At 40.6% G+C, this 25,223-nt stretch overlaps 2 protein-coding genes across 2 annotated transcripts in view; one reads left to right on the forward strand and one right to left on the reverse strand.

Moving 5' to 3' along the window:
- Window positions 1–16,223, reverse strand: part of SUGCT (succinyl-CoA:glutarate-CoA transferase) — a 375,641-nt gene extending 359,418 nt beyond the window's left edge. The window contains exons 1-6 of the mRNA XM_086614740.1: window positions 16,046–16,223; window positions 12,769–12,820; window positions 12,601–12,674; window positions 9,653–9,738; window positions 8,825–8,875; window positions 4,099–4,219 (exon numbers count right to left, since the gene is read on the reverse strand). Coding sequence (XP_086470866.1) covers window positions 4,099–4,219; window positions 8,825–8,875; window positions 9,653–9,738; window positions 12,601–12,674; window positions 12,769–12,820; window positions 16,046–16,223 — 562 coding nt within the window. The remainder of the gene's footprint in view (window positions 1–4,098; window positions 4,220–8,824; window positions 8,876–9,652; window positions 9,739–12,600; window positions 12,675–12,768; window positions 12,821–16,045) is intronic.
- A 2,593-nt stretch (window positions 16,224–18,816) lies between these two features.
- Window positions 18,817–24,714, forward strand: MPLKIP (M-phase specific PLK1 interacting protein). Its single transcript, XM_086614467.1, has 2 exons — window positions 18,817–19,170; window positions 23,675–24,714. The coding sequence occupies exons 1-2, from the start codon at window positions 18,817–18,819 to the stop codon at window positions 23,876–23,878; spliced, it is 558 nt and encodes a 185-aa protein (XP_086470593.1). The 3' UTR covers window positions 23,879–24,714.
- Window positions 24,715–25,223: the final 509 nt, after the last annotated feature.

The raw sequence follows: 25,223 nt of genomic DNA on the forward strand, positions 1-25,223 counted from the left end.
ATCTTCCTTACCTCACATTTTCCATATCCCTAGCTAGGCATTTTATACACACATAACTTTCTATGGTATTACCATGACACCTTAGATTGTGTTCTCACTCTCTCTTCGTATCTGAACTATTACTTTTGAGCTCTCAGGAACCTACTAGATTCAGCATGTCTCAGCTCATTCCACTTTAATATCAATCCTTATCCCCTAACGTTGTCATAACCATAGCTCCAGCCCCGAGTTGTTGAAACTGAGCACTTCTTGACAGCTTTTCAGAATGCAGTTACCTGCTTTCTGCACCAATCTCTCACAAAACTAGTTATCCAACTTGGATGCCTCAATTTACACAAACCTATTTTTTGGGTCAAACAGTGCAATGTCCAGTGTTAAAACATCCAAGACACTGCTTCCAAGTTTCTGTGCCAAGTACCACTACTTTTATTTAATAGGTCTCCATATTCAAGAACCCAGAAGAAAAAGAAAAGCACTTGGAACACCATGAATAGCAAGCAACGTGGGTGAGAGGCGCCTTGCAAAAGCAAAGGATTGCCAATTAGGTCCACTATTTGCTTCAGAAAACGAAAGTAAACCAATTCCTATGTTTAGATGAAACAGCTCGACATCTTCAGTTGCTTTCTTGCATGTGTGTTTTCACTAGCAAAGTTATGACATGTCTCAATAACAACACGGGATCAGACTAAAAGTTCACCTTGCTCAGGTTTACTGCCACAGGTGATCTATAAAGATTCATTTACCAAATGGTTCTAAAAGCCTTTTATATTGGATATTGAGATTAACAGTTTCTCAAATTGATCGCTTGCAGAAAATGGCTGAAGTATAGAAACTCCCTAATCTTACCCATAATAAGCAGTAGCATACATAACTTAGCTGCCATAAAGGTGCTTTAATGCTTTACCAGCCTCCTTTGCTGTTTGTCTAGCCTTCTTTATGACGGAAAAACAAACAAAAAGTTCTCTTCATCTCTTTCCACAGGCATTCATGTTTTCATCTGAGCTGCTAACCTAAGCAATTTTTATCATCAAGGATTTTAACTTTAACAACTTGATTTTCTTTTTCACTGATTTTGGAAGGGTTTTTTCTGTTTGGTGGTTTGGGTTTTTTTTTTTTTAAAGCTAAACATTACTATATCAAACCTCTTCTAGTTTCTTCCCATCCTCTCTCACACAAAAAAATAAAAGAAAAAAGTATACTTGAATGTAGTAGAGTCAACCACAACACAAAATGGTTTCGAATTGTAACAGCTAGAATTAGGCCATAGAGCTTTTAGAAATCAATCAGGAATTCTTTCTTCCTAAATCAGTTTCCTGCCTGATTGTGCCAAAAAAAAAACCTTACTGGTTAAGCATAACCATCATGCCCTCTGTGGCAGATGCACATTTGATCCTAGTCTAGTTGTTTCTTTTAACATGCTTAGATTGAGGCTTTGCAATTTTCTACCTTGACTTAACTTGATTTCTGAGCGGGTTTTTTTTTGGTTTGGTTGTTGGTTGCTTTTTTTTAAAGGCACTGGAGATTTTATGTCTTTATGCCTAGAAGATGCATGGTCCTTAAATAGATGTTCCTTGTCACCTGTTAGATGTCCAAGACTTAACCAACCATAATTTAAGATCTCAAGCTGGTTTATGGGTGCCTGACTTAGCTCTTAGCCTCCCAAACACCTTCTACCTCAAAAGATCATAGTGCATGAATGAAAAAGAACCATTAGTTAGTTATGTATTTTTTAATGTTTATGTTTTCCACTATGTGTAATGTAACTGTAAACTATGTATTACACAGAGCTTTAAACAGCAAAATTGCATGATTTTCGTCCAACTCGTTTTGACAGCAAAATGAAGTACACAAGAGATGGAAGCAGAGGCAGGTAACCTAAGAGTATAGAGCTGCCATTTGAACATGCAAGTATATGGTTAGGAAAGCCAAGGCTGACCTGGAGCTGAATTTGGCAAAAAATATGAAGAGCAACAAGAAAGGATTCTGCAAGCAAACCAGAAGCAGAAAGAAGACTAGGGAAGACATGGGCCTACTACTGAATGGGGCAGGAAAACTAGTGACAAAGGACATGGAGAAAGCAGAGGTATTTAATGCCTTCTTTACCCCGGTATTTATGAGGAAAGACAGCCCTCGGGAGTCCTAGGTCCCTGAGACTAAAGGGAAAGTCTGCAGCAAGGAAGATTTACCCTCAGTCAAGGAAGTCAGAGAGCACTTCAACAGGACATACAAAAGTACGCAATCCTCGTAGCAAAGGAGGCCAACAGCATTTGGCGATGCATTATGAAGAGTGTTGCCAGAAGGCCGAGGAAGGGGACCCTTCCCCTCTAGTCACACTGGTGAGATCACATCTGAGTACTGAATCCAGTTCTGGGCTCCCCAGTACAAAAGAGAGATGGACTTACTGGAACAAGTCTAGCACAGAGCCACAAAGATGATTAAGAGACTGGAGCATTTGGCACATGAGAGGGTAAGAGAGATGAGACTTCAGCCTAAACAAGAGAAAGCTCAAAGGGATCTTTGCAGTGGTTATAAATACTTAGTGGGAAGGAGTGAGCAAGAGGGAGCCAGACCCTCCTCGGCAGTGCCCACTGACAGGACAAGAGGTAGTGGGCATATTTGCCTGAAGAAGGCAAAACATTTTGTTACTGTGAGGGTGGTCAGACACTGGAACAGGTTGTCCACAGCAGCTATGGAAATACTTAAAACCCAGCCAGGCATTGTCCTGGGAAACCTGCTGTAGCTGGCCCTGCCTGACAAAGGAGGCTGGATTAGATGGTCTCAAGAAGTCCTTTCTACCTAAACAATTCAGTGATACTGTGAAATTAGTATTTTTCCTTAGGCCCTCACTTCAAATAAGTTTTTTGTCTATTATCAGTAAAATACAAAAGCACTCAGAAGTTGACATGTAGTATGAATGGAAAAACAGATTTACCAAATAAAAGGTCAAGCTGCCTCACATAAATGGCAGCTTAGTTATAATTTTTTGTTCTTGCTCATCGGTTATGGGTACAGCAACTAAACAAAATAAAAGGCAAAAAACAAACCACTTGACAAATTCCAGTTGTAAGATTACATGCACAAGCAAGTGTGAAAAACATTGTGGTAACTAGCCACTGACCAACCAAAAAACGTATTTAGACAAAGAGATTCTCAGCAAGCCCTGAATATAATTGTCTTTCTGCTCGTGTTCTTCAGACATTTGCCACATAAACGTTATAAATACATCACGACAGGCTAAAAAGCTATTTGGTTCCTATTAAATGACATCAATATCCCGTAACTAAAAAGCCAAAGCCATTTATTCTGCAGAAATTCTGAAGCGTAACAGGTTTGTAACTAAGGCTTTAAACTAGTCTAAAAAATCTGTAACTTTTGTGTTTTAATTTATTTGTATTTGAAGAGTAGACTTTACATGCACATATTCTTTAATTTTAGTGCTTAATCAAGATTTTTTGGAGTGTTTTTTGTTGGGCTTTTTTTTTAATAAATGATTTTTCAGACTTAAAATTATTTTTACACGTATGCAGTACCTGATACTAAGTCTCATTTCTTTTCCTTCTTCCCAGCATTTACAAAGTACCTACAACTCTGCTACCATTTCAGTTATCAGGCAATAGACTGTAGCAAAGCAATGTAAAACTTCAATGAACACATAACTGCATAATTCTGGAGAGAGATGCTTCAGGGCAGTAAAAAACACTGAGATTACCAGATTGGAAACCTACAATATGTAAACCAGTACGGGAAAACTATTGGGGGGAAAAAAAAAAAAAAAAAAAAAAACAAGAAAAAAGTCTGAGTTATTGACCAATTCAAAGCAAAATGCAAGGAGACCAGCCCATCCTGGCTCCTTTGAAGTCAACAGGAGCATGCCAGGCTGGCAAGGTAACACCACTGTTGAACAATTTATAAACTGTTGACATGGTTGATGTCCGATAATTTTCCTGTAACTGTTTTTTAATTGAACAGTCAAACTCACTCTTTCGATTTATCTTAACTAACATCAAAATAATACAAAAGTCATGTGGTTATAGAGAAGTATAACAAGTTGACTGGAATAAAGGAAATAATGAACACAAGTAATAGAAATTAAAATACCTGATATTGAACAGTACACTATGTGAGGAGCAATCTTTTTAATGTCTTCATAACCTAGACCCATTTCAGCCAGTTTCCCAGGGACGTAGTTTTCCACAAAAACATCAGACACTGCTGCAAGCTTTAGAAAAGAAAAGGATAAGTAAGATTTGTTAATGAGCTTCCAAAAGTTCAATCAATTCTTCATGTAAGTTACTTTAAAAATCTCACTAATCAAAATGGCTCCAGTTTTTGTGGCAAGAGAAAACTTACAAACCTAGAGAGATATTTTTTGGCCTGTTAGATTGTGCATCTCTGCAAACTGCATAGTAGAGATGCTGCCTATCTAGAAAGATAACTGTCAAAATCCTGAAGTGATTAGACAAAAATATAATATATTATCAGTATCACATGAATTTTCCAGGACTTGGCGACAGTTTACAGAACAATCATTACCTTTATATATGCACTTAGCTTGAGAAAAAGGGGGGGAGAAATAATTCATCTTTATCCTCCATGCTTTCTCTAACTTGGAAATAATTTTATAAATTGTTTTTCATTTTAAAATCATTGATTACAACTGCTGTGACAGAGGCCATCCATCTCACTTCCTGTACGTAGAAGCAGAACAGGGAGCCCAAAAACTTTATTGGGTTAAAACGAACATCTTAGAGTCACCTCAATTAGAAAAGAGCTGTCAAGCTCTGTAGTGTAGATGTTCGCAGACAGAAGTGAACATGAAATTTCATGACATCCTAGAACTGCTGTGTCAGCTCTGCCGCTAAAATTTTCATGACACTTGGAAATAGTCTGGAATGCACAATGGCAGCAGTCTGCGTATAGTGCTTTTCTCGATGCACAGGTACCCAGGCTTCTGCCACTGTGGAGAACCGGATTCAGACTCTGTTCCAAACAAACTGTATGTTCTTAAAACTCAAAGGGATTTTCAATCTCAGTCGGGTTTTAAGTCCACTGTCAACTGAAATTTCACACTTCATGTCCTAGAAGTCCTCTGAACATATCACGTGTATTTTTATCCTCGACTAACAGAGTAATACAACACAGGCCTGAGCTGGAATACTACATGCTCCAGATAGGACACTGATACACTCAACACCTCTGCCTCAGGAAAGAAAAAAGGCATCATGCACACCAAAGCAATCATTAAATTGAATAAAAATAACAAATAATGATGATACTAACTTGATAAAGCAAACCATTTGCACCTTTTGGAAGTTTTGTTTGGGGGGTTTTGAAGGGTTTTGTTTTTCATAAAACTCCACACAAGGGGAGAGTGTGTATACTCTCACATATACATACAAATCAGTATATGTGTGTGTGTATATGTATGTACATACACACGTGTGTGTGAATAGTTTGCTCTGGCAAGCAAGAGAGCATGTGTGAGACATGCTGACCTATCAGCTAAAGCTAATGGAAGGGAAGGGGCGCCATCAGCTCCCATCCAACTGAATCTCTCAAGTTCTCCATGAATAAATAGAAAAGTTAATTAGTTAAAGCTACATAGTCAGGAGAAAGACAGCCTCAAGGTTCTTAAGATGAGCTTCTGATAATAACTGCTGAATAATGCTCTAAAGAGATGCTGAGTCATATTACAACAAACGGATGTCAGAGCATGGGACTGGTGCACATTTTGTCACTGAAGAGAAAAAATAATTTTCATTTGGGAAGACGTACAAATACTTGGAAGGTAGTTAACAGTGAGCCAAAGGCATCAGGAAGGAAGAGAGATACAAGTGACACAGAATAAAGAAACACAGAAGAGAAGCCCGATGAATAATTTTATGGGAATCATGTAATCATTCTATTATTAAAGAGCCAGACCCCTGGACAAGTATTTTGTACTCCTGTGCCAAAGGAAGAAGAGCAGCCAGGATTCCTCATTAACAGATTTCCTCAGTTCACTTGACACTACTGATTGAATTACCAAGGCTGTGCTTTTGTCATATACCTGAAGACTCTCTATTCCTTGGTTTTTAACATGATTCTAGATTCTGAGATTTGCTCTCTTCTGCCTATACGGAATTTATGAGTTAGGGGAAACAAAATTTATTCTAACCATGCTACCTTTCTTAATCAAAAAAAAAATTATAGCCTTATTACTTTTCTTTGTAGCCCTTAGGGTCAGGACACAATTCATACTCATGAATGAGTAACCAGTGTCACAAACTTGAACTTCATCTTGCCATCAGTTACTTTACAGACACAAACACTACTTTTTACAGTAACAAAAACATCGCTGAACAATGCTCTATTCTATACACATCTGTCCTGATGTTACCAGGAGACAATTGACAAAGATACAGATAACTTTCTTTTACATATGCTTTTTCACAAAACTCCAAACGGTATAAGTTATATTCTGGTTCCACTTGAGATGCAATAATGGATTGTTACGACCTCTGCACCAAACACTTCCCAAAACTATCACTCTAAATCAAGCAGAATGACCAACAGTTCCACAAGTAGAGTTAAGTTTCAATAATGCCTCATCACTTCAGTTCACAATGTTGCTGTATCACAGATGGGGATGCCATTGATTTAAGGAACAGAAAGCTACAGTGGTTATGAAAGCAACTTTAATAATGGATAGAAACTGTAAGAAGTTACTTGGGAACAAGACTGACTGTCCTCATTTTTAGGTCAGTTCTGCAAATCTTGCAGTTGCTTTCTAGTTTTTCCAGTAGTTAGGCTTCTCATCATAGGTTTATCTTCACAAGGCAAAGAACTTTGTCACACAAGATCCCTTCATTTCCACAGCTAATATGGTAAATATTTCACAGAGTTAGTTCTCCCCCTGGAAATTCCATAATCTCACATCTTTGGAAATAATACTCACACATGCTTAATTATTTCAGTGACATCAAGCTAAAGGAAAAAATAATATTGCTGCTGGCAGGAACCATTTGTCTCTAGCTTTAAGTTCTCTCACTGCCACCTATTCTATCTTGAGCATCACGACAACTCTACATTACAGTAGTACAAGAGATCTTGCCAGTAGAAAAAGGGTGGGAAGCTCAGCACTGAGCTGACAGAGAGGATGCTGCTCTTGCATGACACAAGGGAGGGAGAAGATTGCTGCTTTGATTTTACAACTATCTGGGATTTGAACTCAACCAGGCACCTGGGTCTCAAGCACAAAGGTTAGACTGCAAATTCTTAAGTCACCAGCCATTCAACTCCGCAGACCACAAAAAGGTTCTCCATATGGCAGGTGGAAAGTTATACATTTTAAACCAGAATCACGCAGTCATCTTCCTGCACCGACGTCAAGATGAGAAAAAGGGAACTTTCTAACCACAAACAGTGGCAGTCATAGAATGGTTTGAGTTGGAAGGGACCTCAAAGATCATCTAGTTCCAACCCCCCTGCCACGGGCAGGGACACCCTCCACTACACCAGGTTGTCCAAAGCCTCATCCAACCTGGCCTAAGTCACCTAAGAAGCTTATGCTGAAGCCATCTTTTCTCCAGCTCATCCTGACTCAGAGGTGCAGCTGCCTTTAATTCTTCAAACAGGTCCAGCCCACACATGTGCAATCAGCGCACGTTTTGCGTAGTTTTTCTTTAACAATTTTTAAAGGTTAAATACCAAGCTAGTCTTCTTATGCAAGAGGAACCATTTTTATAGCCCTTATTTAGAATGTGACTAGTTTATCCAGAAACACATCTGCATTACACCATGCAAAATTACTCCAAATGACAGTGTCCGTTTCTAAAACCTTTAGAAGACAAATATACAGCTTCATAACAAACCAACAATAAACGGTTCCATTTTGCAAAGAGAAAAGGCCCTGCAGAATCCTTGGCTTATAAACTCCAAAGATTTCCACATAAAGTATCTTTTACGTAGCTGGCAGGAAAGAAAACAAGTCAAAAGTATCAGCCAACTTGATCTATTTCCATTTCATGCAATATTCCCAACAAAAAAATACTACCAGACAAATTCCACTTATTGCAGGACACATATGGACTCCCTGGGAAAAAGTAACTGGAATTGACATTGAAACAAACAGTAACAGAAGCCAGCTCACCCTCTTAGATGCGTTAGTACTGCAGAGCTAAAAACACGGCACTAGCAAGGAAAAGGTCTTACGTTTCTCAATAAATAAAAAAGGGATGACAAAGCACAAGTTTCACAGAATGTGAAATATCATGCTTTTATTAATTCTTCCATGGAAAAATGGATCACTCTTAAAAGATCCTTACATTCTGAAATCAAATACTGAAAAAAGAAACAAATACTAAGTTTGGCCTACAGGACAGTATTTCTCAGAAAGATGCACAGCAACTGACGTCATGAATACACTGTAACATTCCAAAACCTGCAAATACTGGAACCCAGTATCTCCTCTTTGCAAACTGCTCACCGACTTCATCAGATCAGTGCAGACTGAATGTTTCTAATGAACAGTACAGCAAGATCAAATACACCAGCAGTCAGGGGAAAGCACTAGGCTGTTAGACCTTTTTCTCACAATATTTCATTTCAGGTTTCTGACATTTTCATATAAATTTTATCTCTAAAATAATTAGAAATTACACTGAACACTGAGTCCAAACGCACAACATACAGAGGCTATATACTATAATTTAACAAGTTTACTGCACTTAGATATATTTTTAATTATCAGATATCAAATTAATACTTGAAATAGAGTTTTTTCTTTATTACTCGGGATCAAAACGATACAAAATAGGCACAGTTTGCATGCTATCAAACCTACCTCTCTGATTAGTTTTGCTCCTTTTGAATCCTTCATGTTGACAGCTATACTCTGGGGATTAAAAAAAAAAATACAACAGTAACTTAAGCGAAAGCCCTTCTGATGAATATCAGCTTCTTCTAAACATAACCAACAGTCAAGTTTCACACTCCAGCTAAATCAAAGAAGTAAGTTTTAACACACACCTCACCTCTCCCTGAAAAAAAAAAAAAACCAAAAAGATCTGTTGGTAGAGCAAGCTGAACTACCTCAACAATGGATGGTCTGACACTTGCAGCTGGGAGTTGCACTGCAGTCTGTTCACTGTATGTTTGCACAGCACCTACTACTGCAAGTACACATGGGGACACCAGAAACATTTGTTCCAAAGGCAACAAGCCATTTAACAGCTCAGGCATATCTTGAAACTTCATCTTAATCCTGAAGTTTCACAAGCTACCTTTAGCTACCCTAACTGAGGTACCTACCATGCCAGCTCTCCTCCAGCTCCAGCTGACACACCTGAAAAAAATGACCATTCAAATAAAATAACCCTTGCTCTCAGCAGGGTCTGTTTTCAGTCGATCTGCAGCAGCCACTGAGGACTGGCAGGACCACTCCTGCTTTTTAAATTTGCCTCAGCTGACCACAGCACCATACCAGAAGTTTGCAGGCTTTTTTGTTCAAAAGATCTCTTTTTTTCCCCTCCTGAAATTTATTCATCATAACTTAAGGCCAGTATAACTATTGCTCTGTTGCACGTTAAGAATCAAACAAAGGAGAAGTGTTATGTCTTCAGTTGTAACTACAAAAAACACAGGCTAATGTTCAATACTGCACTCCATTTACCTTTTTGTTTCTATTCACGCTGAGAAAATAAACACTTTCTGTTCCAGCAAAAGGTGGGCCCCAGGCTCTTGTATCATCACCAGCTCCTGAAAGAAATACCATCACATTTTTGTAGCTACCCAATATCACACTGCCAACAAATAAAAAGAATAAAAAGTTTTCCTCCAACATTATATTTAAACCGCCTAAGCTTTATCTAGCAGGCAGGACAAAACTATAGATTTAAATATATATATTTTAGGATATTTACATCAAAAAACACCTAAAATTGAACATGTTTAAGCAAAGTAAACATAGTGTTTCCTACTGCTGGGGTTACTTTTAGGCTTTAAAATATTACTATACAGCCACACACTACCAATGTATTTGTGATTTTTTGTTTTGTTTTGTTTGTAGGTTGTTTTTTGGATTTTTTTTTTTTGGGGGGGGAGGATATAGTGTTTCTCGGGGGGGTGTTGTTTTGTTTGTTGTTTTTTAAAACTGGAAGCAGAGCTGCAATGCCATTCTTTTAGGCAATCCTGAAGAATTCAGTTGAAGGTCTTGCCCTGCACAGAGTCACATAGTGCACATGGTCAAATAAGATTTTCCTGAAACACCGTGGACATAATGTCAAGATATCCTTGACCAGCAACAACTTGTTAAGCTGCATGCTGCAGGAATACCAACAAAAAGAAGCACTTGCTATAGCTGGTGCAATCTCCCACCTCCAGTCCTTTCAGAAATGTTCCTGCCTTACAGAAAGGCAAGATGGCATTAAAGCTGCTGCAGACACTGACGTCACTGTATCATTCATGTTTAATTTCCAATTTTAAACCTTTTTTAAATGCCACGAAGACTAGCAATCTATTTTAATTAGAATTAAAACTAAAGACTGACAATCTATTTTAATTACAATTAAAGCTGAATTTAAATTCAGATATAATCATCAACCTGAGTGCTAGCAAGCATGCACATTCCTATATCTATTTCAATATCTAGACTTTATCTACTTGTTAACTTCATGTGAGTGAAAACTGGAATACGACCACCGTCAGTCTCATCTGAGAGCACAAAATTGCTCCAGCTTCTGCCCTGTCACCAAAGTGAAAACGTTTGAATCAACAGTGAGTGATTAAGAATGACCCATAGGTCGATGTGACAACTTGTGTTAGACATTCAAATAGTCAATATTTCCTATTTAAAATAAAATATAAGGAGTGCAATACGACTTAGTATCTCAAGCGTGTAATTATCTTCAACACCTCTTTTCAAAACTAATAATACCAAAAGAAAAAAGTTTAAATATGGAAACTTAAAAGAAGGAAAAAATTCATGACATAATGTGCAGCTGTTATGGCATAATTACATGCCTCAAATGCATAGTGATGCATAAAACTGAAAGCCAAATGCAGGGAATACTTCTTAAAAAAAAAAACTGAATGCCATGCATTTTGTTTTTTCTTGTATGGTCTTACAAACTAAAAAGTGTAGCTATTCCATAAGAATATGGAAGCATTTTTTACCATTACCCAATCCTCAACAACTCTTTGTATAAGACATGCATGTGCTGAGTGGAAAAAGAAAACCATTGTGTTAAGCTAAAAATGCACAAAAATAAAATACATTCTACTGATGAAGCTAATTACTCAGAGTTCAAGCAGACTCAAAAGGAGCTACCCAAGTTTCTGCATGTGAAAACACACACTTGAAGGTCGTTAACCTCAGACATTTTCAGCACTAGCATGAAGATTTTCATGCAAATTCAGAAATCTCCCTTTTCCAATGAACTCCCATCTTCACCTATACAGGAATATCAGATCCTGGATTTCAAAGATACAACTACCTCATGCAGAAAATAACTTTTATTCACTTTGCACAATTCCAAAGAAAGGTTTCTCTGACAAGGTAATTTTTAATTAACAACCTGTAACTGTACTGAAATATTAAAATCATTCTCAGGAGAAAGTTGATACAGTATGCCAAGCCATCTTATACCGGCCAAAACGCTTGCCATCCCTATTAGATCTGTATAATATTACACAAAAGCAGTGCTAATAACCAACATATATATATTTAAAATGCTCATATTACCTTTCTCCTTTGTAATAATAAAAATTAAAATAGAAGGTACAAGTTCCTGTTTCCAAAATTAAAGTGCATGTCATTTTATCAGTACTCTAATCCTGAGTAGTAAGATGTATTCCTATTTAAAATTATCTAAGACATTTTGGCTCGGAGGGAACTGCACTGAAGATTCTGAATTCCCAAATGGGAAAAATACCTTTTCCATAATTGCTGGAAGGATTTGTGTGTTTGTCAAATACTACACTTCAAAGTCTGTTTAGCCCTCTCACTACATTGCAAAAAAAACCCCATACATTCAAGCATTTGCAAGCCCAATTTAAAATCTACGCAAAGTCCAAAAAATTCAAACCAAATCAATTTAGTTTTCAGTGATGGAATAAGGCACTTCAGTAAGTGATGAGTCAGTACTGGTTTGTACATTAATATCTGAAAAACCTACCTGACTTTACAACTTCAAGCTTCTCACACTTGTTTCTTCTCTATGTAGAGACACAGATTACTTCTTATCAAAACACACATACATGGAGTACAGTGACAAACTTCAACAAACAGATCACACATGTATAAGCAAACCCACTAATAACTGCTTCTCTACCATGCCAGAAATAGTACGAGGATGTAAAACGCTCCCAAAACTTGAAAAATGCTGGCTCAAAAAAAAAAAAATACAGAAACAGCTAAAAAATTAAATATTTCTTAGCACAATACCATACACACTGGCACCAAAACACACCATCACAAAGTAAACACAGTATTGTCTTCCTAAATGTTTCCAAAGGTTTTCAATCTTGCATTCTCAGTCAGGTATTACTTAAAATAAACAACTATCTGTTAAACTACTCCACATTCTTACTATAACTAAAATAGATAAATAACCATCTTACCTGGTCTTTCCACTTTGATAACTTCAGCCCCTAGATCTCCTAAATTCATTGTGGCAAAGGGCCCTGCAAGCACTCTGTAATATTTGAAAAAAGATTATTTTCTTAGTTTTTCCCATCAGAATATTTGCATATAGACAGACTGTTCAAAATTACAGACAAAACACAAACCTTGTTAAATCAAGAATTTTCACACCGTCCAATGGCTTTACACTACTAGCACCTGACAAGAAACAGAAAACAGCAACTTACTCTTGAATATTTTTTATGTAAGACATGTTTCTCATTGGCAGTCTGAAACACTTTATGACACTCCCATCATCCTCCCTCATCTTCCTCCCAAATAAAGGATAACAAAGCTTTCTGCACAAGTAGGTTATTAGGAGTATACTACCTTAGTAAAGGCTTTCAAAGTTGGAAAACCTTAAGGTTAACATTACAGAACCTCTTCTAAACACCTAGCAATTCTACAATAAAGCTCCTTGTTAGAGACAGTTTAATATGTGCCTTCCACAAACACTTAAGATAGCTTTTAAAGACTAATCTAAAAAAAAAAAAATCCAATAAAAGCATAGCAAGCAACATCAGAATGACATAAACTAAAACTAATGGGTAGCAGACCAATGTGATGCACAGTATCCTCACAAAGTGTTTTGACCCGTGGAGACCCACACACTTGCATCACACAAAAAAATAATATCTGCATTTTAAAAAAAAGAGGTTACAAAACTGAAGACAAGGTATGAATCAAGGAAACACCTGTTCTATCTTTAACTTTCAATGGCCACCCTTCAGTCGCCCTCATAACTCTCACTCCTACCTTACTGTATATATGGTAAGAAGGAGATGGATACAGAGAGACATAGATAATTAAAAAGCTAAAGAGAAGCGAAGCAGCACTGGGAATTCAAGGCTTCTGCCAAAACGTTTTCATTCCCTGTACTGCTCTCAATGAGAACACTTGCATCTCATTCTTCATCTTCAAGACTTTTCCTCAATTATTACAATTATTCCAGAGGAATTTGAGTTTAGCAGGTTTGGGAGTTTAATACAATACGCAGACCAAGCAGCATGCTGAAAACGTGCTTATCTAGGAGTGGCCATGTATTTTACACATTTCAAAGCCTTTAGGAAAACTCAGGCTGCCACCTCTCTTCAACGCTGCATACCTGAGTGAAAGCTCCAGGTGTTAGAAAATACTTGTGCTAGTGCCAGGTAAACACCACAGATCCCCTAGGTTCACCTCAATTTTATCAAGTTGGCTCTAGCTGAGCAAACACTTAAGCATGCCCCTTGTCTGTTAAGGAACCGAGTGCACCATGTGCTTCACAATGGCATTACTCCATGTTTACAGAAAACAGGTACATAGTTTTACTGGAGAGCCCAGCTCTCTAAAAAAAAAAAAAAAATAATAATTATTTTAATTAACAAAAAGGGTTCATCTTCCTCTGTTCTTTCCACGCTTTTTGAAGGTGTGCACTCTCTTACCCAACGGGCTCACTTACCCTCCTCTTGAGCCAGCATTTAGTGTTACTTAACTGTAGACACACTACCAAAACAACAGCAACTTTTCAGAGCCAACAGGTTCTCTCCCTGTGGCTGAGTTGCAGGAATTCATAAAGATATTTCTCGAAGAAGCCTATGAAGTGCTAAGATTAGCCTATAAATACGCATTTATGCCTAACTAAAACTGATGAATCCTTGCTAAGTATCGTATCACACACACACTACCTAACATCTCCATTCAGTGATTAGGACTCTTCTGTAGTTGGAACAGAACAGGAGAGTACGATTGTTGTTTCAGAGACAAACAGTCCATTGTGAATTTTTTTTTAATGCTGATCAACAACGCTAATGTCCACAATGACAAAGAAAGAAAGAAGAGGTATCAAAAGCTTGCTTTTGAAAATCTGTGATAAAAAAAAAAAAAAGACCTGTTAGGCTCTTCAAACTAGAAAAGCACGGGTACAATCACAAAAGAAAACTTGCAGGACCCAGATTTGCATTCCAGCAAGACACTAATTTGCTGAAACAATTACAATAGAAGGCCTTTGACTATCGGAGAAGGAGCAGTTCTGGCACATTGACCCTGAGTATCAACCCCTTGTTGCAGGAACAAAACCAAACAAAAACACACCACAAACAAGCAGAAGAGATCAGAATTGATCAGTATTGACCAGAAACATCTCCTTCCACCACCCCTTCCTCCTCGATAGCCTATCATCAGGCACATAACGAACCTTAAACTTCTCCCCACAGAGTGATTTGAGTTGGAATTCTGGCTTAATAGTCTAAAACTTCGAAAATACAAATTCAGATTTTCCCTTTATTTTTGCTTTTAATTATTCCAGTAACTTGATGACTGAAAGAAAAATCCGCTCTCCCAGCTCTAACTATAGCCTGTTTGTAAACTCTTTATTCCCATGATGCTTGAATTCACTGTAAATTAGGCAGCCACGTGTTCCTTTTACAAATAACTTTGATGAAGAATAAATAGATTAACTCACTCTTAATATGTCTTAAACTCTATACTAACAGTAAATAAACAGATTCCATTCCAATTACATCCAGCTCCAGAGATCACTCCTGAAGTCTACTGTTTGACAGCACAATCAATATTTTTTAATTTATACGTGCAGCAAGTTATGATCAAGTCCATCACTACCGTGGATTAATTCACTACCAACAGATACACTCCAACCAGTGTGCTCCACTTGGTACGTTCGTCTCGGGAAACAAAACTCCAAACTTCCCGATCCTAATGCAATCAAAAAACCCGTTAGTATGTTTCTCTGTTATTAAATAACAGAGAAACCTGGAAGCCAGAGGAAACCGACTATGTTGCAGCTTGTGTTTTTTTGTTTTTAGTAAACAAACAGACAACAACCGTACGAAGTTACGAGTTCTGCACCCTCTGAAAAAACAGGCCGTGAACTGGTCAGCGGGCGCTTCCCCCGCCTGCCCTCCCGCCACCAGCCGCAGCCGCCCGGGGAGCGGACCCGCCGCCCGCCACACGCAGAGCGGAGCCGACCGGCCGCTGTGCAAAGTCCGCGGCAGCTCCGCTCGGCGAAGCCCCGCCGGGAGCGGCGCGGCGGACCAAGACTAATTGCCCTAAGCGCGGCGGGCTCGCCCCGGCACCACAGGCCCCGCGGCACCGGGCTGGGCTGGCAGCGCGCTCGGCACCGGGCTGCCGGCACGGTGCAGCCCCGTCCTGCTCAGGGCGGCACGGGGCCGGCGCGCGGCGCTGCGGCCGCACAAACCTCCCTCAGGCGTCGAGCTTCCCGCCCGCCCGCCCGCGCGCAGCGAAACGGGTCGGAGCCGCTCGCGCGCGCGCGCGTGGCACCGCCTCGGAGCCCCGGCGGGACTTCAGGGGCCCAACGGGGCGAGGAAGGGAAGGGGAGGCTGAGCAGCAGCGGGAGGAGGAAGAGGAGGCTACCTGCACGGCTACCTGCCGGGGGACCGCCTCCGCTCCGCGCCCCGACGCCGTTGCTAGGCGAGGCGGCGGCGGCGCTCGGGGCTCTGGGGAAGCGCGGCGAGGCGCTGCCGCCGGCAGCTGCAGCGCACAGGCTCCTCCACAGCCCGCCGCCGCCGCCGCAACTCCTTCTCCCCAGCCCGCCGCGCAGCATCTCCGCCGCTCCGCGCAACGCCTCCGCCAGCGGCGCGAAAGGGCGCGCGCCCCGCGCAAGCCCCTCCCGCCCCGCGCGGAGCGTTACCTCGGCCCGCGAGGGGGCGGCGCGCAGGCGCGGCGCGCGGCCTTCCCGCCGGTGGTCGCGGTCCTGCCTCCTCTTCCTCGGCGGCGGGACGGTTCGTCTCGGCTGTAAAGCAGCCCCGGTGGGAAGGGTGACTCCTCTGTTTCTCGTGGCGTGCGGGACGCAGGTGGCTGGGCTTTAATAAACGGGGAAGTGTCGTGCAGATGTTGCGGCAGTAATTCCAGCTGCTGTGGGAAAACCTCAGTATTTATACAAAATAGACTTAAGGTGTTGGGGTTTTTTTCTGCAACATCTAGTTCCTGGACAGACCGATTTTTGATGGCTAGAAACCTGTGCATCCAGTTCGGTGTACGGACTGCGACATACAACACGGGTGGAATAAAAATAAAATACCCCCACAACAACTTTCCGCGCTTACAAAGTAGGCAGTTGCACTGGATGCCATTAAATCCTCTCACTAGCACGAGGTAGATCCTTTATCTCAATGTATTATCCCAATTTTGCTTCATTGGTGGTGCAGTATTTCTTAGAGCGTAAGCTGTATTTTCAGCTGCTTAAAACCAGGGAAAGGTTAACTTGAATTGACCTTTAAACGATTCTTTCCAGAGCTAAGTGCTTTCAGACTATTTTTAGGAAAGCTGTGGTGTCTTCTTGCTCTGTAATAGGATAAAAGAGCCTGCACAGAGGCTCAGCATTTATCGATGAGAAATATGCTGTGAGGATAAGACGACAGCTGCATCTCAGGAGTAGATAAAACTTCCTACTGCTTGAAAATGAGCATTGCAACTGGCACAGTTTGTTAAAAACTGTGCAACTGGGGTTGCACGACAGAGGTCCTGAATGCTGAGGAAGAACATAGGGAAAACCGTCTACACGACAGGTTTGCGGGACACGCTACGTGTAATAAAAAGTCTGACGTGGATGCTTAGGATCCTAGAAGCAATTAGGATTTGTCAACAAGAAGAAATTCATCAGCAAAATTATCCCAAAATAACTCAACATGCATGTAACAATATTTCTAATTTGTTCTGTGGGAAAAAGGTTTAAATTAAAAGAAGCTGTCCTCTTCTGGCATAAGACTGATCAGACAGCGAAACTGATGCGTTGATAAACTGCCTTGTGCAGACATGGCATTCCTTGTGTGCATAATAATAATAATAGATAGAAAATTTTCCTACTAGAGACGATAAAACAGTAAACGATTAACAAAATAATTTAAGAGAGCGCATTTGGTCTCTCTCCATTTTCGAATCGCAAGGATATTGCTCCATGCTTTCACAGGGGAGTTGTAAAACGGTGGAGAGCTGAGTTCACTGAGAACAGAAAGTGAATCATTTCCATTTTCCCCAAAAAAAAAAAAACAAAACCCAAACAAAACAACAAAAAAAAACCCCAAACCTGTTTAAAGCCAAAGAAAAGTGAGACTTAGAAAGCATAGAAACATCCTGCTTATTTTATTGGCTAACTTTTGTTGGCTGCTGTTCCGAAAGCCCTATTTAACTTTCCTATGTTGCAATGTCCTAAAACCGAGCAGTGCTTTGTTACGCCGATGGAAATCCAACAAAACCTCTTTACTATTTTTCCCCGAGCTGTTGAGGATTTGCATTAACATAGCCGAGACCAGAGCGGGAATGCTAATAAATAACATTGCTAAATTGAGTTCATGTCACTAAATACGAGGTTCTCCAGGAGAGCGTTTTCCCATGAGTTTGTATGGGTAGGTCTCCTTGCCTGAGCTACCACTCTACTGAAGAATTGCTGACAGTTCAAACTGATTTAAAAAAAAAAAAAAAAAAAACTTTCCATTAAAATACTCCTTAAATATGTCATTGTATATGTTTTCCATTGGGACTGCTATAACGTAGGTAGTATTTGCAGGCTCATGTATTAAAAGACTGCACAGGAAAGGAGTACAGGTAAGTGCCATGAAGCGGGAGGCAAATTCTCGCTTTGCTTTACAACAGTCGATTTTGTTGATTTCGTTGATTTTTCCCAACTGCATTGCCTTGGGCATTCACCCAGCTAGACGGAGTTGGCGAGTCGCGGGTTTTACCAGCGCGCCTTTCACTGAACAGGCAAAGCCACTACACATCTTCTAAGACCCTCCGACTTCACGTTATCCCTCTTGACCTTGGAAACGCACAGAACTCCTGCCAGTCCGCGTGCCGAACCGCTGTTCAACCCTGGCGAGCCGCCCGTCGTTCCGAGCGGGATGGACGGACCGTCCCGCTCCCGCGGCGGCCGAGCCCACCCCCGCCAGGGCCCGCCGGCCCCGGGCGCCCTCCCCGCCGGGCGGGCTGGAGGCGGCTGGGGCGGGGCGCCGCGGCCGGTGCCCGGCCTCGCCTTCCCCGGCCCGGAACCTTTAGAGCCCGGAACGTTCCCGGCGCCTGGCGGGGAAAAGGGGGGAAGAGGAAAAGCCAGAAGCGCCGTCGCCGCGCCGAAGCGCCTGCTGGGGGACGCCGTTGCGCAGGTTTTATTCCTCTCCGCCATCGCTCCGCCGGTACCGACCATGTACCGGCAGGGCTTCCGCCCCCCGACGCCTCCGTACGCTGGCGGCGGCTTCCGCAGCCCTCCCTCCGGCGGAGGCCCCGTGCCGCCCTCCCCGCGGGGCTACGGGAGCCCCCACCACACGCCGCCCTACGGCCACCGGCCCGGGCCTTACGGCAGCGGCCACTCGCCCCGAGGCCACGGTTTCCACGGCGGCGGCGGGCGGTTCGGGAGCCCCTCGCCGGGGGGGCAGACCCCGCGCAGGCCGCCGAGCGTCAGCCCCCGGTACCCGGCTCCCTACGGCGGCAAATCCCCGGCCGGAGCTCACCCGCAGCAGCACCAGCGCTCGCCCGGGGGTTTCCAGAGGCACTTCCAGGTATGGGGCAGGGCGGCGAGGGAGGCAGGCCTGCGCCTCGGAGCAGCGGGGCGGCGGCGGGCGGGCAGAGCGCGGGAGGGCTGCTGGCAGCCGCAGCGTCCATTTCCTCCACCACGATTTTCCGGGGAAGAGTGAGACATGCACGTGTCTTTCCCCCGGTAGGGAGGGTGGCGGGACCCCGGCCGAGGCAGCGGTGTGTCAGGGAGGCGGAGGGGGGCCCTGCTGAGGCCCGTCGGGAAGGCACAGGGACACAGGAGGGTGCAGCTCTGCTTCCTTTTCGTACTTTGGGGTGTGAAGGGAGAGGGAGAGGCAAGCATCCCCCAAACTGCAGCAAACACCGCTTGCCCTTTAAGTACCGCCCTTCGATCAGTTCTCTTTGACGTAATGGTGAAGTGCTGCGTGTTTTTCCTTCGCCTGCGTTGCCTTACATCATGGAAGCTGCCCCATCCACGCACAGAGCTTTCTGGGACACGAGTGGAGAAGAGGAGCGCTCTGCTAGAGAGAATTAAACTGAGGCTTCTTTAAGCAGAAATTAGAGCATCTCTTGGTATAACAGAGTATCATTTTAAAGTCTTTGCATTGCACCAAAAACTTTAATTGACATAAAGTCGTTTTCCCCAGAGCTGTCAACAACAGGTCCTGTGAGTTGTGCTTTTCTCAAGTGGTTTAGATGGAGTATGTGGTTGACAGTGCAGATGGGGACAACAGTTCTTGAGGTGTTACCAACCTTATGCACATAGCTGGCTTTATGCAAAATATTAGGGAAACCTTAAAAGTGTAACATGACACACGCAGTACAGACAATGATAAAAGTTTCAGGTGCTCTTACTGACACTTTGAGAATTAAAGCGTAATAATGAAGTCAAATCTTAATAGAGATTAGTAAAAACTTCATGTGCCCGCACTGCATAGCTGCATTTTGATTCAAAAATCATCTTTGATTCCTTTCTTACACTGCAGCTAACTGTCTTGCAGGTATCTCGTAGCTGATAGAAGCGGATCATTATGAACTTTGCACATTTTCTTCAAGGCAACAGCAAAGGCTCTCCCACTGTGGAAGCCTACAGATTAGATTGCTCAACTTCTGTACCTGCTGAAAAGGCAAAGGATGTGGGGTTTCTGCTGCAGATTCTAGAGGGGTGGTTAATGCCACCGATGTCTAGACATTCCCCTTCAGAAAATCACTCTTTGGATTTTCAATTAAGTGGTTTTTAAAAGCCTGCCTGAAATTAACTGAGCAGAAAAAGATGCAGAAATCCTTTTGCCTCTAGTTTTAGTCACTCTTTCATGTCAGGACCTGTGGGCAGGAGCAGTCTCATAGGCTTCATCCTTGGTGTTAAGAAACAAGCCTGACATAAAGCAGGTACAAGTTTGAATCCAGTCACAGATTGTCACAACTTTTTCCCTCCTCTCCTTTCCATCTGTAGACCTGGTGAGTAGTTCAGGAGCACTGACCTGATGGTGATGCTCTCTAAAATTAGACATCATATGTCTGTAGCTTTGCCTAGGACTAAGGTAATGCGTATGTGTATACTTTTACGTTGTACACATGGATTGCTTTGCCTGGGAGGGCAGTAGAGACAATCATGGGGAAGTCTTATAAACCGAGAGTCCCCATTTTCTTTGACATGGGCAACAAGAATCTCAGTCCGTGAGGCCATGAGTAGATTCAGGTAGAGAGATTTTTTTGCATGCTCTAAACATCAAATTTCTTCTGAGGTGTGTGGATTTTAGCCTTCTCTTCTGTACATGCTGTTGTTTAAGACAGTACATTGGAAATTTATGATGCTACTGTCACCTTTGAGATGAAAATCTTAAGTGACCCTTTAAAATCTCATCAGGAAATCCAAAACACAGTTTATATTTACTTTAGTGTTCTAATAATGACATGTTACTAGTATTCAGTGCTTGCAGACTTTCATTTTTTGAAATGAACAGAAAACATAAACATAGTGAGCTTGATTTTTCCAAAGTGGCTGACTTAAACTTTATGCAGCCAATACTTTACAGAGCTTTCCATTTTTTCCAGAGATGCATCTAAAGTTTTATGAAGACGTTTGTATCTCTGGAATATCTCCTCGTGGAATTCACTTAGCAGTAGTGTTTCCCTTTCTACACTCAACAGAAGTTAGTGAACTAGCTAGTAGCAGTAGCTAGTTAGTGGTGATGGGTTGAAAATTACTACAGAAAGTAAAAAAATATCTTGTGAAATGGTATAATGATGATTTCCTTGTTTCTGTGCATCTGCCACAGCAGCTAAAATTACACCAGGTTAGGAAAGCTGATACAGGGAGTGATTGTCCTCATTTTCAAGGCAGTATTGCCATGTTCAGTAACATGTTGATAGCACAGAAAGATTTTTTTTTTTTCTATTGTAGAGAGATATTTGTTATCTGGGAAAAAAGTATTGACAACAGATTGACTGTTTCTTTAAGGAAAGTTCATTGAGAAAATGCTGTTGGCACCAGTGACAGTAAAATATAAATGTTTTTTTAAGGTATTTTTGGCACCAAACAGTTTCTCTTGCACAGAATGGTTTCACTTGCACAGGAAGGACTATTTTCCTTTTCCACAGGCCTATAAGATGAATAATAACATTTCGAGGATGTTTTTTTAACACTTATTGAAGGCAGTCAATCTTGTATTACATAAGAACACATTTCCTAGGTTTCAAATGTGCAAAAACATTGGTGTTACTGATGGCCTGCCTTAATATCACAGTGAAATATAATATTACAAAATAAATCCATCCGAAAGAGTCTTACCATTGAATTATTTTGTTCTGTCACTGGATACTGCAGATCATTATGTCAGTTCCGCTTTCTTCTGAGTGCTGCAGATTAGACAAAGCATTAAATAAAGTCCATGCTCCAACTGTTTTACAATGTCAGAGTTACAGGGTCTCCATTAAACACAGTGCTTTAAAGAGTTAATTTTTTTATTATTTTGAAGATGGGACACACTGAGTAATACTGCTTCACTACTAAACCTGAGTGCTTCAAGAACATAAATGTCAGTCTTGCTAGTGCATGTTGACTTGCTCTAGGAGACTCCTTGTCCCTTAGAAAGTTTTTAGCTGTATTCTGAGGTGATTCTCTGACCTTTCCTTCATGGTTTTGATACAATACTTCGTAAAGTAATTCTCTACCTTATAGTATTTTTTCTGTTTTGAGATGATCATCTTAGCTGCATAACCTATGACAAATCATTAGAAATAAATGCCCTGTAAATAAGACATGGGTGTTCCCATGTTTGTTTCTGTATCCATTATTATCAAGCTTTAGAAGTTATAGAAAAGTACTTACTGGGACCACACAAGCAGGCTCCTGCTGCGGCACGCTTTCAGAAATAGGTTCAAGACTCAGCAGTTTTCCGTGGAATCTCTTCTTCTGGCTAAGCATAGAGGCCTTCACTATGTGGCACCATTTTTCAGTTTTACCCAGAAATTGTTTCATATGATGTATTTGCATAGATTCTGTAGGGCTTATTAGTCAAATTCAAATACCATCACTGCTGGTCCAGAAGGTTGGGAGGAGTGGAGAAGGCAGCCCTTAATCAGTACATTAATCTCCCTTACAAAGTCAGAGGCTGATAATCAGCCTCAAGGAGTCCTGTCCTTCTAATCATACAGAATGCAACAGGCATGTTTGGAGACAAACTATTGTCTGTCTGTAGTAGAGGTTGTTTAACTTTGGTTAAAACAAATAAATTTAAATTAAGATAGCTTTAGACAAAACCTTACTTTATAGGGAAGTGAATCTGAGGAAAAGAACAACAGATGATGCTAACAGGAGAAGATGGTCATAGCAATTTGCTTTATGTTGTAGCTCAATTTAAGTCGCAGACTTGTAGTGGGTTTGCAGAAGCGATTGTGGAGATCCTTGATATTTAAAAAAAAACCAAAAACAAATATCAAAAGCTCCCTGCAAAAGTTTTTCCTTTTATGTAATATCTGTTTAATCACTGATTACCATCCAGATTGTATATCAAATAAAGTCATCTGTTCTCAAATTTCACAGAACGTTAGTTTAGGTAAAAATGTGTTTTTCCCAGTACATTCTTTGGGTCATTTTTAGCCATTTGCTTTATACAATGCTGTGTTCAATCTGTAAGTACTTAATATCTGACTTCTCTTGTAAACATTATCAGCTCTTCCACAGCCTCTAAATCCCTATTTTGTTGTTCAGCTTTTGGGTTAGACACATCATTGACTTAGGCATCTTATGGAAAATAGCATGAGGAACTTTTCTGTAGTTATGTGCCAGAGTGACACAAACAGGTATTTTGGAGAAGACTGGTTGAATTTTTTTCTTATCCAGGTAAATCATCACTTGTAATTAAAAGTATAATAAAGTTAATATTTTCTGAGGAAGATGCAGGTGAGGAGGAGTAATTATCATTAATAATTGCTTCAAAGCTCTACTACATTAGAAGGAAACTTTTTACTATTTCAGTTTGAATTAGTCTATTAAATGTTTCTTTACCTGATGGTTTTCTTCCAAAGGGATCACCCAGGACATCTACTCCATTTGGTACAGCGCATGGCAGAGAGAAAAGAGTGTCTAATGATGTGGAAAACTATTACAGACCTTCAATGCTTGAGGACCCATGGGCTGGCCTAGAGCCAGTTTCTGTTACAGACATAAACCAACAATACAGCAGTGAGCAAACAACATATACTGGTAAAAAAGGGAGGTATTTCAGCTAACACTTTTAAAGGCCAAATAATGCCATCTTGTCAGGAAAACTGTGGGACAAAATCTTTACACTTACACAAGATGAACAATAACCAAGACCTTAGATAATGCTTTTATTTGATCACGTGTCCACCCTTTTATCCTACTTTCTTTTTATTGCATTGGGTATTTTTATGTATGGGAGGGAAAAGGAGTGATAGGAAAACTTACATTTCTGGCTACGTGGAAGTGCCTACCAGCTTTGAAGAACAAAGTGTTCTTTAATCACCAGCGACTGATTTGTGACTGTTAAAAAAAGATTTCCATATATTTACCTCTTCCATGCCAGATTGTTAGCCTTTTATTGTAAACTCCTTTAGGAAATGGTATTTTTTTATGTTTCAACATTTTTAGAATGAAGTAACTTGGAAATAAAATAAAGTTTTGTAAATTCTTGTTTTGTAATGTATAAAAATTATTTTAGGACTTCTGTTAAGGTGTGCACATTAACACAAATAGCACTAGTGAAGTTAGGTGACTTCTGTAAATGTGTTTGTATGCTGTTGTTGACCTCTGATTTTGTGCATAGTATTTTTTGTTAATTGTAGTGTAACACGAAGTTGAAACATGACTTTTAGCCATCTCAGGAAACAAATGTATTGTCTTTGGAAAGTTTAATTTGTTGAACCAGCTCTTGAGTCGTAAACATAATTCTGTAATCATTTGCTTTTGTATTTAAAAAAAAAAATCTTATTTGGAACAAAATTAGACATACCTAGATGATAGTAAAAAGTCTGTTCCATGGCAATTTAAGTCTAAGGAGCATATAAAACATCAAGATTAAATAAATGCAAATGTACTTTCTGGATCCACCTGTTAGAATAGTGCAGAATGAATGAAAGTTTGTTAAACAATTGACTTGAATACATGCATAGCATCTTTTCTTTTTATCTGTACAAGAGTGGTGTTTTTTTTATTTTTACCTATGGCAGGCCCAGAGAGTCTTGTTTGGGTGCCTGCAAGCTATATTTTTATACTGAAGAGGAAAACAATCAAGTTTTTTTAGAGCTTCTCTATACATGGAAGATGCATTCTTAAATCCAGTAGTGAATATTGTAACCTAGAATAAATAAGAAATAGTTCCAGCTGCAGGCAGGCTCTTAACATGCCACATTAAGCCTGCAGTAGATACATAAATTTTTGTTGAAGCTACCATTATTTGTTTGTTGATTGTGGCTTTTAAGTAGTAGGTAGAGGGTGAAAACTTAGTTAAAAATAAGTAAAAGCATTAGCTCTGTTTTTGAAACCTATGTTTTGTTTTAAGCTTCTGAAATACTTCACAGAAAAGATTTTTGTAGTCCTGAACCATGGTTAGGT

This window comes from Tauraco erythrolophus, chromosome 7 (assembly GCF_009769465.1).
Source record: "Tauraco erythrolophus isolate bTauEry1 chromosome 7, bTauEry1.pri, whole genome shotgun sequence".
Lineage (NCBI taxonomy): Eukaryota > Metazoa > Chordata > Aves > Musophagiformes > Musophagidae > Tauraco > Tauraco erythrolophus.